At 45.8% G+C, this 15,315-nt stretch overlaps 1 protein-coding gene across 1 annotated transcript in view; it reads left to right on the top strand.

Annotated features, from left to right (window-relative positions):
• Positions 1-15,315, top strand: part of myo15b (myosin XVB) — a 322,763-nt gene that overhangs the window by 216,482 nt on the left and 90,966 nt on the right. Inside the window, exons 39-43 of the mRNA XM_080209162.1 lie at positions 547-576; positions 6,995-7,164; positions 8,378-8,482; positions 11,206-11,241; positions 14,483-14,725. Of these exons, the coding sequence (XP_080065288.1) occupies positions 547-576; positions 6,995-7,164; positions 8,378-8,482; positions 11,206-11,241; positions 14,483-14,725 (584 nt within the window). The remainder of the gene's footprint in view (positions 1-546; positions 577-6,994; positions 7,165-8,377; positions 8,483-11,205; positions 11,242-14,482; positions 14,726-15,315) is intronic.

Genomic DNA, 15,315 nt, shown 5'->3' with positions numbered 1-15,315 from the left:
TATTTAACACAGCTGACCATGACCCGGGCAGGAGGGAGGGAGGCGAGTGTGAGGCAGGGAGGAGAGTGTGAGTGAGGTGGGGAGGGGAGGCGAGTGTGAGGCGGGGAGGGGAAGAGAGTGTTAGGATGGAGGTGGGAGTGAGTGCAGGGGCAGGGATGAAGGTGGGGGTGGGGACGGGGCGGGGCAGCAGTGAGGGTGGGGGCGGGGCAGGGGTAAGGGTGGGGCGGGGGTGGGGAGGGGTGGGGGTGGGGCAGGGGTGAGGGTAGGGGTGGGGCGGGGGTGGGGAGGGGTGGGGGTGGGGCAGGGGTGAGGGTGGGGGTGGGGCAGGGCAGGGGTGAGGGTGGGGGTGGGGCAGGGGTGAGGGTGTGGGTGGGGGTGGGGCAGGGGTGAGGGTGTGGGTGGGGGTGGGGCAGGGGTGAGGGTGTGGGTGGGGGCGGGACGGAGGGGGGCGAGTGTGGATGTGAAGAGTGAGCATTGCTGGAATGTTTTAAATGCTGCATTTGTTGCTGTGTGGTCGAGGTTTTGATTGCTTTGTTTTGTACACAGGGGTACCAATGGTCCCGAACTACTCGATGGGTACGTACAGTATCTGACAGTCTCTTCACTCTGATGTGTCTGTGTGAATTCTGTGGGTTGTAATGTTGTTGCTCTGTTCAGTCGGAACAACCTGGCTTTTAAATCTACATGATCATTACACACAGTGATCCAACCCAACCTCCCCTGGGTCAACGTGTTCTCCAGCTCACTCTGCTCCTCACTTCAGCTCTTTCCCCAAGGCAGCCGCCACACAACAACAACTTACATTTATATAACTTCTTCAATGAGGTAGAGTCCCAAAGAGCTACACAGCCGTCTTCACAAAGCTGATTGCAATCCCGGTCAAACATTACAAAGTTAGTGCAGACCGTGGATCACTTCCATCCCATCCTTGGAATTAAAATCTATCATTTATCCCTGACAGAGTCAATAATAAAAAAACAGACTACCAGACATCACAAAGCACTTTACAGCCATTGAGGTACATCGCAGGGTTTATTAGTGTGCACAGTGAGTAAGTGTGATTTGATATTGAAGAGAGCTTTTGAAGCTGTGATAATTGTCATGATGGTCCCTTTAAGGGCAACACAGCAGAGTAAGGGTCAACCGATTCAGGGGATCAATTAGGACGAGAATGGCTAATCACCCCAGGGGATGGCACTTTTTATTTCAGCAGATAGCTCGATGACATGGAGGGACTGGGACTGTGGGTGGGCTGTTCCAGGGCAGCTGGGGTCTGCTTGCCTGTGTACAGATTTTCCTTATGAATCAATGTCCCTTGTGTTCCTGATGAAGTTTCTGAGTGTGCATCATTACAGGAGTATAGTCACCATTGTAATGTAGGGAATGTGACTACTGATGTCAGTTACAAGTGGTGTGCCTCAGGGATCTGTTTTGGGGCCACTGCTGTTTGTCATTTTTATAAATGACCTGGATGAGGGTGTAGAAGGATGGGTTAGTAAATTTGCTGACGACACCAAAGTCAGAGGAGTTGGAGACAGTGAGGATGGATGTTACAGTTTGCAGAGGGACGTAGATAAGCTGCAGAGCTGGGCCGAGAGGTGGCAGACTGAGTTTAATACAGAAAAGTGTGAGGTGATTCACTTTGGAAAGAGTAACAGGAGTACAGAATATAGGGCTAATGGAAGGACTCTTAGTAGTGTTGACGAGCAGAGAGATCTCGGGGTACATGTGCATAGCTCCCTGAAAGTTGGCACCCAGGTTGATAAGGTTGTTAAGAAGGCGTACAGTGTGTTAGATTTTATTGGTAGAGGGATTGAATTTCGGAGCCGTGAGGTCATGTTACACGTGTACAAAACTCTGGTGTGGCCACACGTGGAGTATTGCGTACAGTTCTGGTCGCTGTATTATAAGATTATGGAGGCATTGGGAAGGGTGCAGAGGAGGTTTACCAGGATGTTGCCTGGTATGGTGGGAAGGTCTTATGAGGAAAGGCTGAGGGACTTGAGGTTATTTTCATTAGAGAGAAGAAGGTTAAGAGGTGACCTCATTGAGGCATTCAAGGTGATCAGAGGATTAGATAGGGTGGACAGTGGGAGCCTTTCTCCTCGGATGGCGATGGCTAGTACGAGGGGACATAGCTTTAAATTAAGGGGTGGTAATTATAGGACGGATGTCAGAGGTAGGTTCTTTACTCAGAGGGTAGTAAGGGCGTGGAATGCCCTGCCTGCAGCAGTTGTGAACTCGCCAACTTTAAGGGCGTTCAAACGGTCAGTGGATAGGCATATGGATAACATTGGAATAGTTTAGGTTAGAGGGTCATTAGATTGGTTCCACTGGTCGGCACAACATCGAGGGCCGAAGGGCCTGTACTGCGCTGTAATGTTCTATGTTCTATGATATGGACACAGGATGTTCATCCAGCAGAAGGGATTCTTTGGTTATTGACAATAAAATGAAACAAAACCTACTCCAACAAAGAAAAAGGTTTAATAAAGAAACATCATTTTTAAAAAAAATATTCAATTCAATCCAATCAGAGTCTCATCAAGTGAGATATTCCAGATCTAAGCTGACAGGCTGGCTGTTTCTTAGGCTTGATCTACATGATCCAAGCTGATTGGAGCAGACATTGCACCTTCTCCAAGGCTTGATCTCATTTGCATCTTAGTCAAAAGGCCAAGATGCTGTTTTAAAAATTGCTTCAAATGAAGTCTCAGTGTAACCTCATGACTTCAACCAAGTGCAGGATGCCAAAACTCCACTTGATCGTGGCCATCATTACACCAACACTTGAGGCCTCACACTGCACCATTCCACAGCCTCCTGCAGCTTCTTATTTATGCTGTGTTAATTGGTCAGCTGACCACCATATCATTTTGTCATTGGTTACATAGTTGACTGGGTCAGCATGTTACCATTGGTCACATAACAGATCTAATGATCTCATTGGTTACATTCTAACACAGCAAACTCCCACAAACAGCAGTGATGATCAGATCATTTGTGTTTGTGATGGTGGTTGAGGAATAAATATTGGACATCAGGAATAACTTTTCTGCTCTTCTTTGCAAATAGTTTCCTGGGATCTTTCACATCCACAGCAGATAGGTAGAGTCTCGGTTTACTGTTTCATCCAAAAGACCTCCAACAGTGCAGCACAGCCTTAATACTCTACTGGAGTGTCAGTATTAACTTTTTTGCTAAAGACTTGAACCCAGAACCCTGAGATTCTGGATCAAGAGCACTGAGCCATAGTCAACTCCGGGGTAAATGCATCACCGGGAATAATCAACATCACACTGTTTTAATTGTCTGACACCTTCTGCAAACTTAATACCCCATAATCTGCACCTTTGTAATTGGCTTCACTGGAAATGGCAAATAGCAAACACCAGTTGCCCTGTATAAGTAGGTGTTGTGGTAAGTAGGCAGTGCACTGCACTCTCACCCTCACGAGCATAGAATTCCTACAGTGCAGGAGGAGTCCATTTGGCCCATCAAGTTTGCACCGGCCACAATATTATAGCCATAATCCCACATATCTACCTTGCTAGTTTCCCTGACACTAAGGGGAAATTTTCCATGGCCAGTCAACCTAGCCTGCATTCATCAATCGAGGGATTGAGTTTAGGAGTTGAGAGATAATGCTGCAGCTTTATAAGACCCTAGTCAGACCCCACTTGGAGTACTGTGCTCAGTTCTGGTCACCTCATTACAGAAAGGATATGGAAGCCATAGAAAGGGTGTAGATGAGATTTACAAGGATGTTGCCTGGATTGGGTGGCTTGCTTTATGAGGATAGGTTGAGGAAGCTCGGTCATTACTCCTTGGAGAGATGAAGGATGAAAGGGGACCTGATAGAGGTGTATAAGATGTTGAGAAGTATTGATCGAGTGGATTCTCAGAGGCTTTTTCCCAGGGCTGGAATGGCTGCCACAAAAGGACCCAGGTTTAAGGTGCTGGGAAGTAGGTACAGAGGAGATGTCAGGGGTAAGTTTTTCACTGAGAAGGTGGTGGGTGAGTGGAATCGGCTGCCGGCAGTGGTGGTGGAGGCGGATTCGATAGGGTCTTTTAAGAGACTTTTGGATAAGTACATGGAACTTAGTAAGATAAAGGGTTATAGGTAAGCCTAGTAGGTAGGGACATGTTCGGCGCAACTTGTGGGCCGAAGGGCCTATTTGCGCTGTAGTTTTTCTATGTTTCTATCTTTGTACTGTAGGAGGAAACCAAGCACCCAAAGGAAACCCTTCCAGACACGGAGCAAATGTGCAAACTCCATACAGACAGCGACCCAAGGCCAGAATTGACCTGGGTCCCTGGTGCTGTGAGGCAGCAGTGCTAACCATTGGGCCACTTGCCGCCACCATGCAAGGGATGAACATACAAAATAGAAGTTTACACTTTGAACAATTAGCTGAGATTGAAGAATACAGCAATAAAAATGGATAAATCCCCAGGTTCAGATGAGATGTATCCCAGGCTGCTGCAGGAGGCAAGGGAGGAGATTGCACCAGCTCTGATGGTAATTTTCAAATCTTCTATGACCATGGGTGAGATACCAGAAGACTGGAGGGCAGATAATGTGGTGCCATTATTCAAGAAGGGAAGTAGGGAAGAAATTGATAATTACAAGCTAGTGGTAGAGAAATTATTGGAAAAAATTCTGAGGGACACAATTAGTTTCCATGTAGAGAGAGGATTAATCAAGGATTGTTAGCATGACTTTGTCAGGGGAAGATCATGTCTAACAGATTTAATTGAATATTTTGAGGAAGTGACTAGGTGTGTACATGACTGTAGTGCAGCTGATGCAGTCTATGTGGACTTCAGTAAGCTTTTAACAAAGTCCCACATGGGAGATTTATCAAGAAGGTAGTGTGGGATCCTGGGCACTTTGGCAACTTGGATCCAAAATTGGCTCAGTTGCAGGAGGCAGAGTGTGATTGTTGAAGGTTGTTTTTGTGACTGGAAGCCTGTGTCCAATGGTGTTCCAAAGGGATCGGTACTGGGTCCCTTGCTGTTGTAGTGTACATTAATGATCTAGATGTGAATGTTGGAGGTATGATAAGGAAGTTTGCAGATGACAGGAAAATTAGTGATGTCGTAAATAGCGAGGAGGAAAGCCTTTGATGCAGGACAATATAGACAGGCTGGTCAGATGGACAGAACAGTGGAATTTAACCCTGAAAGTGTGAGATACTGCATTTTGGGAGGACTAACAGGCAAAGGAACATACAATCAATGGTCAGACCCAAGGAAGTACAGAGGATCAGCAGACCTGGGTGTGCACGTCCAAAGCTCCACGTGCAGCCAGACAGATAGATAAGGTGGTTAAGAAGGCATATGGGTTACTTGCCTTTAGTAGCCAAGGTACAGAGTATTTGAGCAGGCTGGTTATGATGGAGCTGTATAAGATACTGGTTAGGCCACAGCTGGAGTACTATGTGCAGTTCTGGTCACCGTACTATCAGGAAGTGATTGCATTAGAGAAGGTGCAGAGGAGATTCACCAGGATGTTGCCTGGGCTGGAGTGTTTCCACAATGAAGAGAGACTGGATAGGCTGGGGTTGCTTTCCTTCGGGAAGGCTGCGGGGGACCTGATTGGGGTGTATAAAATTATGAGGGATATATGTAGAGTAGACAGGAAGGAACATTTCCCCTTAGCAGAGAGGTCAATAACCAGGGACATAGATTTAAGATAAGGGGCAAGAGATTTGGAGGGGATTTAAGGAGAAGTTTTTTCACCCAGAGGGTGGTGGGAATCTGGAACTCACCACCCGAAAGGGTGGTTGAGGCGGGAACCCTCAACATTTGAGAAGCATCTAAATAAGTGTGTGAAATGCCGTAGCAACAAGGCTACAGGCCAACCACTGGAACATGGGATTAGGACGGATAGGTGCTCGATGGCTGGCACAGTCATGATGGGCTGAAGGAGCCTCTTACTAGCTATAAAAGTCTAAGGGGAGAATTTTCCCATCCCACCTGTCATGGGAATTGTACCGGAGGGGTGGGGGGGTGGGGGTCAGATTATGCAAAGGTCTATTGACCTTGGGTGGGATTTTTGGTTTTGGGGTGAGCGTGGCCGGAAATTCTCGCCCTTATACTCTAATGGACCATTGGACGCAACAACAGTGTTAAAACAAACCAAGTTTCTCTGTGCTGTATGACTCTGACTATGACCAGGTGTGGCTATAGGTAGATCAGCACAACAGTGCAAATATTGGCTAAAGAGGTTGAATATTGTACAAAATACAATCATCTATTCGTAACCTTGTGATTGTATAAAATACTTGATACCAAAATGCAATACTGTGACATTTGTGTTGAACTCCTGTGATATCACAGAGTAATTACAGCACAGAAGGAGGACCATCAGTGACTGCACTGTGTTTCCAGCATCATCCAAGAGATGTTGTCAGAGGGTCACAATCCTCGTTTCACAGCTCAGGTGATCAGGTTGGACTGAAATGTTCGAATACTAAAGCCTGATGATATGGACTAGTTTCAGGTCCATTCCCTCATCATTGCACACCACTCAGCCCATCTTGTACTGGCTCTTTGAACAGCTCCAATTAGTCCCAATCCCCTGCTCCTTCCCCATTACCCTGTAAATGTTTCCTTTTCAAATATTTATCCAATTCATTGCTTTGATACACTTGCAGTGTTAAAGGATGTTAATAAATAAGAAAGCTTTATCACCTATTTCCAAATGTTATGCATTCTTTGCCCACCATCACCCTACTCATGTTAAGAGATTGGTTAATTTTTTATTTAACTTCCGATTAGAATGACCTGGCCCGAGTATTTATCCTGGGATTTCCTGTACCTAATGAATCAGGGAGTTCATTTGACCATTGTCTACCTGCCATGTGTATTCAGACATGGTTCACACAACCTGTCCAGCAAAGATATACTTCTAAAGTGTATGCAGAGCATTTCAAGAATGGAGAATGTTGAACCACGGAGGTAACCAATCTTTTTCTCTCTCCTTCAGGTGCCCCGGCAATGCCACAGATTCCTGCTGTACCTGCTTACCAGACAGTGCCACTAATGCCCACAATGCAGCCAATAACGACAATGCCATCAATGCCCACAATGCAATCAATGCCCACAATGCAAAATATTCCTATGATGCAACCAATGGCACCATCAATGCCAGGTAATGTACGTTACAGGTTATCCTCCTCCATCACTACCAGTCTATTCTCACTTTCTACCTGTCCAGTATGTCTCTCTCTCTCTCTTTCCATCACCATCTGTCTGGTCTCTCTTTATTCTATCAGTTAGAACATAGAACATAGAACATTACAGCGCAGAACAGGCCCTTCGGCCCACGATGTTGCGCCGACCAGTTACAAAACAATGACCCACTAACCTAAACCAATCCCTTTCCATCCATAAACCTATCCACGGATCTCTTAAACGCCCCCAAACTAGGCGCATTTACAACTGCAGCAGGCAGGGCATTCCAATCCCTCACCACCCTCACCACCCGGGTCATTGGGCCACTTGCTGCCACCATGCAAGGGATGAACATACAAAATAGAAGTTTACACTTTGAACAATTAGCTGAGATTGAAGAATACAGCAATAAAAATGGATAAATCCCCAGGTTCAGATGAGATGTATCCCAGGCTGCTGCAGGAGGCAAGGGAGGAGATTGCACCAGCTCTGATGGTAATTTTCAAATCTTCTATGACCATGGGTGAGATACCAGAAGACTGGAGGGCAGATAATGTGGTGCCATTATTCAAGAAGGGAAGTAGGGAAGAAATTGATAATTACAAGCTAGTGGTAGAGAAATTATTGGAAAAAATTCTGAGGGACACAATTAGTTTCCATGTAGAGAGGGGATTAATCAAGGATTGTTAGCATGACTTTGTCAGGGGAAGATCATGTCTAACAGATTTAATTGAATATTTTGAGGAAGTGACTAGGTGTGTACATGACTGTAGTGCAGCTGATGCAGTCTATGTGGACTTCAGTAAGCTTTTAACAAAGTCCCACATGGGAGATTTATCAAGAAGGTAGTGTGGGATCCTGGGCACTTTGGCAACTTGGATCCAAAATTGGCTCAGTTGCAGGAGGCAGAGTGTGATTGTTGAAGGTTGTTTTTGTGACTGGAAGCCTGTGTCCAATGGTGTTCCAAAGGGATCGGTACTGGGTCCCTTGCTGTTGTAGTGTACATTAATGATCTAGATGTGAATGTTGGAGGTATGATAAGGAAGTTTGCAGATGACAGGAAAATTAGTGATGTCGTAAATAGCGAGGAGGAAAGCCTTTGATGCAGGACAATATAGACAGGCTGGTCAGATGGACAGAACAGTGGAATTTAACCCTGAAAGTGTGAGATACTGCATTTTGGGAGGACTAACAGGCAAAGGAACATACAATCAATGGTCAGACCCAAGGAAGTACAGAGGATCAGCAGACCTGGGTGTGCACGTCCAAAGCTCCACGTGCAGCCAGACAGATAGATAAGGTGGTTAAGAAGGCATATGGGTTACTCGCCTTTAGTAGCCAAGGTACAGAGTATCTGAGCAGGCTGGTTATGATGGAGCTGTATAAGTTGTCTTCTGAATATTCATTCTTAATCTTCTGAAGTTGCAAAAACCCTCTCTCTGCTCTCTACATTACAACTGATGTGAAGTCTAGATCTCCTGGCCCCAATGTTTCAGGTACTACATAAGCCTTAGAATCCCTACAGTGAAGAAGGAGGCCGTTCAGCCCATTGAGTCTACACCGATGCATCTTATCAAAGCCCACCCACACATTTACCATAGCCAATCCACACAAAGAACAAAGACAACAAAGAACAAGATCAGCCTGGGAAACAGGCCCTTCGGCCCAACGAGCCCGCACCGCCATCTCAACACCACCAGTCCCCCTCTCTACCCACGACCCCTGTCTAATGTTTTATGGCCATCCAGATTGAGGGAAACTGATTTAGGGACAATTTATTCCTGCCAATCAGCCTAACAGCACATCCCCGGGGTGTGGGAGGAAACCGGAGCATCCAGAGAAAACCCACGCAAGCATGGGGAGAATGCGCAAACTCCCACAGACACCGGCCCAAATCCATGTGTCTGCACAGCAATCAGTGATAGTCACTGAGCTGTCGTCTTCCCCAGTATCTGGTCCAGTTTAGGTACACACTAACGACATGAAGCACTAGGCCAATCTCGAACAACCAAGAGCAGCCCCAGTACATCTTTGGAGTGTGGGAGGAAGCCGGAGCATCCAGAGGAAACTACGTAGAAACTGAAAGAATGTGCATACTCTACACAGACAGTTGCCCAAGACTTGAATTGAATCCGGGTCACTGGTGCTGTGAAGCAGCAGTGCTAATCACTGTGCCACTGTATTTCCCATGTGGTGGCCAGGAAGCATTCATGATGAGCCAGAACTAATATAAGTTTCCAGGGCCTGGGCTTGAAACAGGCATTTGTCTCTTTACATGTGTAAGTAAGGGGCCAAATGCTAGTTCAAGGGTCCATGTGCCAAATTGGGGTGCCTTGGATCCACATGGCACTGGGTAGCCTACATTCAGGAGAACCAGTTCCACATGAGGCCTTCCTGGCAGTTTTTAAGGTGACTGTCATCAAATGATTCAGTCACAGATTAAAACCAGTTTCTATTTGGGTGTATATTAAAATGACAGGACATTGATTTGCTGCTTCTTAATTTATCCTCCATCTCAGTTGTCTACCCATCAGCTAGAGTCAGCTGGAGTCCTTCATTCAGGAAGCCAGTTCCGCACGTTAGTCTGTGTGGGATAATTTGATTGGATTTGTAGATCACCACTCATTCTTTCACTGGATTTTAAACTAAAGAACTCCTTACAGAAACATTGGCAAGTTCAAGAAAGTTAGAAGAATAAACCCTTCCCTAATCTTTAATGCTGGAGAGATAGGAACATAGAAAGAAGATATTTAGCCCCTGTAATGCTACGGTGCAGAGGGACCTGGGGGTCCTTGTGCACAAATCGCAAAAACACTTGCTTCATGTGTTCCCAGCCTCCTGGCTTTGACAAATGTTTCCTCTTTCTCTTTGACTAGGTTCACAATATCTCTCATTATCCAGGGTTCCCAAAACTTGCCATACTTATCCTTCATCCTTACAGGAACGTGCTGGTCCTAAGTTCCTATCAACCTGCACTTAAAAGCCTCCCACATAATTTGCCCTCAATCTGCCCCCAATCTACATTCTTCAGTTCCTGCTTAATACTGTTGTAATTAGCCTTCCCCCAATTTAGCACTTTCACTTGAGGACTACACTTACCTTTATCCATCAGCACCTTAAAGCTGACTGAGTTGTGGTCACTGTTCTCAAACTGCTCCTCTATTGAAATGTCGACTACCTGGCTGGGCTCATCCCCCAATATCAGGTCCTACTGTGTGAAACTAGCAAACCTCCAGGCCAGAATATTTATGTCCAGTTTAGATGCAACCCATCCTTCTTGTACAGATCCCACCTGCCCTGGAAGAGATCCCAATGGTCCGGATATCTGAAAGCCTCCCTCCTGCACCAGCTGTTTAGCCACATGTTGAGCTGTACTATCTTCTCATTCCTAGCCTCACTGGCATTTGGCACAGGCAGTAATCCTGAGATTATAACCCCAAAGGTCCTGCTTTTTAACTTTCTACCTGACCCACTATACTGCTGCTCCATCAGTCTTCCTACCGATATCGTTAGTACCAATATATCCAACGACCTCTGGCTGTTCATTCTCTCCTTTTAGAATGCTTTCTTCCCATTCAGAGACATTCTGGACCCTGGCACCAGGGAGGCAACGTATCATCCTGGAGTTTCTTTCACATCCACAGAAGCGCCTATCTGTACCCCGAACTATAGAGTCCCCAATAACTATTGCTCTAGTGCTCTTTCACCGCCTCCCCCCCCCCCCCCCCCGCCTAACAATAAAGTCAGGCGTGGTCATTCTTTTATTTAAAAGTGGAACAGGTTGGAGGAGCTGAAAAGACTCCTGTTCCCATTGACCTATATTACATTCCTAGTGATAGTGTGTTAATGTTTTGTTAATTTCCAGTGACCTGTTTGTCTCTAATTTCTCCTTTCTCTGCAGCAGTAATGGTGCCTCAGAACAGTGTGCCTCAGATGGCATCTATGCACCAGACTTCCCAATATCCAAGATCTCACTTCTCCCAGCCTGAACGTCAGATTGACTCCTCCCTGCTAACAGCCCAGCAGCAGACCTTCATCAACCAGCAGGCACTCTTACTGGTGAGTGTACAGGTCACACTGACTGATAGTTATACAGTGTCAAAGTGTGTTGGATAGATGGCTGAATGAATCAAGAGGTGCATGAATTGTTATATAGAATAATAGACCAATGCACTGCAAATGTATTTGAAATACTAGCTATATTTCTTTCCCCCCACTCTCTGCCATGAGCATACTAAGTTTTAAACGTCGCACTGAGCCAGTCAGATTTGTACAAAATGAAGAACATAAGAAAATGTAGATCATACAGTCCTGGAGACTGCTCCGCCACTCGCTAAGGTCATGGCTCAATTCCACTTTCCAACTCTAACCCCATATTCCTTGATTCTCTTAGTGTTCAAAAATCTATTGATCTCAGACTTGAATGTACTCAGTGTCTGAACATCTACAGCCTTCTGGGATAGAGAAACCCAAAGATTCACCACCTTGGATTGAAGGAATTTCTCTTCACCTCAGCCCAGAATGGCTGTGCCCCTGTGCAACAGTGAGCATCCCCATTCCCCACTCTGCAGCCTGGTGAACAGCTTGTCACATTCTGTCAAGACCTCTAGAAATGGCGTAGCTTTTAGTGAGACCACCACTCATTCATCTAAACTCCAGAGAGTATATGTCCATTATGCACAATTCCAGGAATTTTTGATTTGATTTATTATTGTCACATATATTAGGATACAGTGAAAAGTATTGTTTCTTGCACGTGATACAAAGCATGCCATTCATAAAGTATTTAGGGAGAAGGAGAGGAGAGGGTGCAGAATGTAGCGTTACAGTCATACTTAATATAAGGTAGGTCCATTCAAAAGTCTGATGGCAGCAGGGACGAAGCTGTTCTTGAGTCAGTTGGTACGTGACCTCAGAGTTTTGTATATTTTTCCTGACCGAAGAAGGTGGAAGAGAGTACATCTGGGATACAAAGAACAAAGAACAACACAGCCCGGGAAACAGGCCCTTTGGCCCAACGAGCCCGCGCCGCCATTTTAACATTGTGAGTTCCCTCTTCCACCCATGACCCTTGTCTATGCCTATGGCAATCCACATTGAGGGAAACTAATTTAGGGACAATTTGTTAACACCAATCAGCCTAACAGCACATTTTTGGGGTGTGGGAGGAAACTGGAGCACCCGGAGAAAACCCACGCAAGCACGGGGAGAATGCGCAAACTCCCACAGACACCGGCCCAAATCCATGTGTCTGCACAGCAAACAGTGATAGTCACTGAGCTGTCGTGTTACCCAGTATCTGGTCCAGTTTAAGTGTACACAAACGACGTGAAGCACTAGGCCAACCTCGAGCATTCAAGAGCAGCCCTCGTATGACCCATCACGCGTATGCCCCCTGTTGGACAACAAGGCGGACCTTGGGGCCCTTAATTATGCTGGCAGCGGGAAGTGTAGACGGAGTCAGTGGATGGGAGGCTGGTGTGTGTGATGGATTGGGCCTCCTTCACAACGCTTTGTAGTTTCTTGCAGTCTTGGACAGAGCAGGAGCCATACTGGGCTGTGATATAACTGGAAAGGATGCTTCCTATCAATCTAATGATCATTTTGATCCCCTCTATTCAATCTCCACTATCCACTGAACAAAACAAAGAATGCTGGAAACACCAGAAGGTTATAGGCATTATCAGTGGAGAAAGAATCAGAGTTAACGCTTCAGGTTCATCGAAAGAGGAACCTGCTGAAAGCGATTAGGAAAGAGACCTGAATCCTGGACCTACAGATAAAAAACCTTCCATTCTACTAATGGAGTTATTTGTACTTCATTCCTCATCAGGACTGTCATAGAGATGCTACAATTGGCACCTGTGCTTCTGGGAAAGGGCAGGGAATTCCAGCCCGGATTTCTGTCCCTGTTCATGTGAGTGTGTGCGTGTAAGCTCAAGTACATAGGGGGCTACTGCCCAACCATGTGGTGACAGGAAGTGTTATCCATTAGTCCCACTTACTTAAAAACTTTCCCCTTCAATTATTTATCCAATTCCTTTTTGAACGTTTTTATTGAATCTGCTTCCACCTGTCCTTTTTTGCAGTACATTCGTGCTGAAACCCTTATACAATCCTTTATCACATTGACTCATCCTTCACAGTCTCCTCAGTCCCATTTTTCACAAATTGCACCTCGTGTGAAACTCAGCTGCCTACCTCCTATCCGGAGCTGTCCCTCTTCCCAATGATGTGAAGACAATAATCTCTCCCTCAATGTCAGTAAAATGAAGAAGATAGTCATCGACTTCAGGAGGCTGTCTACATCAACGGGGACAAAGTGGAAATGATCGAGAGCTTCACGTGTCTAGGTGTTCAGATCACCAATGACCTGTCCTGGCCCGCCCCCCCCATGCTGACACTATAGTTAAGAAAACCCACCAACGCCTCCAATTCTCAGAAGGCTAAGGAAATTTGGCATGTGCACTACAACTTCCAACAACTCTTACCATTGAAAGCATCCTTTCCAGATTTATCACAGCTTGGTATGGCTCCTGCTCTGTCCAAGACCACAAAAAACTTCAAAGGGTCATGAACGAAGCCCAGTCCATCAAACAAACCAGCGTCCAATCCATTGATTCCGTCTATATTTCCCACTGCCTCAGAAATGCAGCAGCATAATCAAGGACCCCATAGACCCCGGACATATTCTCTTCTGCCATTTTCCATCAGGAAAAGATACAAAAGCCTGAAGACAGATACTAATCAAGTTCTCTTCGGTTTTTGCTCTTAATAACCTTAGCAGGATTCCAGTCTCTAGAGCAAGACCTTTATTTAGTAAACCTTTATCCCTCTCCTTTCAGCCCTGTGTTCCTGTACTTGCCCTTCGCTTCTGTGGGCCAGGTTTCCTTCTCATCTCCCCACCCCCCCACCCCTCCACTGACAGCAGAACCTTGTTTCTGGAATTTTCCCAATAGCTCCTCCCACTGCATTCCTACCTCTCTCCCTTCCTCCAAAAGCTTCCTATGACTCCAGCTCTTTGATCTTACTTCAGTCATCACCTCTGATTGTTCTCTCACAGCTACTCAGCATCATTCTGATTGTTTACCTTCATGAGGCAGTTTGTGTGAAGTGTTTGTGTGAAGTGTGATGGGTTCATCAGGCTGAGCTAAAATCCCCTGTAACCGAGCAGAAGTTATCCAGCTCCGTCTGGCTAAGTACGAGTAAAGGTCAGTTTTCTGCTTGACAGGCCTGCAGTGGAGTCATTTACCCATTAATGCCCAACGTTGGTCTGATATGAAGTATTTTCCTTCCCCAGGCCCAGCAAATGACTATTCAAGCCATGTCAATAAGTCAGCAACAACAGCAGGAGCAACAGCAGAAGAGGCAGCAGGTGCAACAGCCTATCTCTAAATCTCCAAAGGCCACAACCTCTCCCAAAACCAACACTAAATACATCTTGCCTGCTCCATCCCAAAAACCGAAAGAGGTCATTGTGGTGGAGGAACCCGTGGTGAATGAAGAGCCCCCCAAAATACAACAAGTGCCTCCTCAGCACCTGGTATGTACTTTTCTCATTTGATTCTTCCTTCGCCAGTGTCTCTGATAGCAGGACAGCCAGGGTTGGACCTCAACGTAATTTGCTCTTTCATTTGAGGATTAAGATAACCAGATTGGATTTGGACTTGGGTTATTCCTTGAACTTAGGAAGCAGGTCAGCTGGGGTTAAATCCGACCTCAAGTCTCTTTTCCTCCATAAACTGAGGGGGTAGCAGAGTCAAATCTCCTACTTTCTGTCAAGTAGGTCTAGGTGTTAATGGACCAATTAGTTTATTACTGAGATACACCATGCTATTCATGTATTTATGTGTATAAACATAGGGTAACAAGGATTATTTTAGCAAATAGTAGACAGGATTTCATGGAAATGAATGTATTCTTCAATAAGCTTTTGTTGATTGAAGTGTCAGTCATGGTAGCACTCTCACTTTTAGAAGATAAGTTAATTTATTAGTGTAACAAGGAGGCTTACATTAACACTGCAATTAAGTTACTGTGAAAATCCCCTAGTCGCCACATTCCGGCGCCTGTTTGGGTACACTGAGGGAGAATCAGCATGGCCAATGTACCTAACCAGCAGACTGTGGGAGG

The sequence above is a fragment of the Carcharhinus amblyrhynchos genome, chromosome 21 (genome assembly GCF_965287045.1).
Source record: "Carcharhinus amblyrhynchos chromosome 21, sCarAmb.v2.hapA, whole genome shotgun sequence".
Classification (NCBI taxonomy): Eukaryota; Metazoa; Chordata; class Chondrichthyes; order Carcharhiniformes; family Carcharhinidae; genus Carcharhinus; species Carcharhinus amblyrhynchos.
This window is presented reverse-complemented; position numbering and strand designations above follow the sequence as displayed.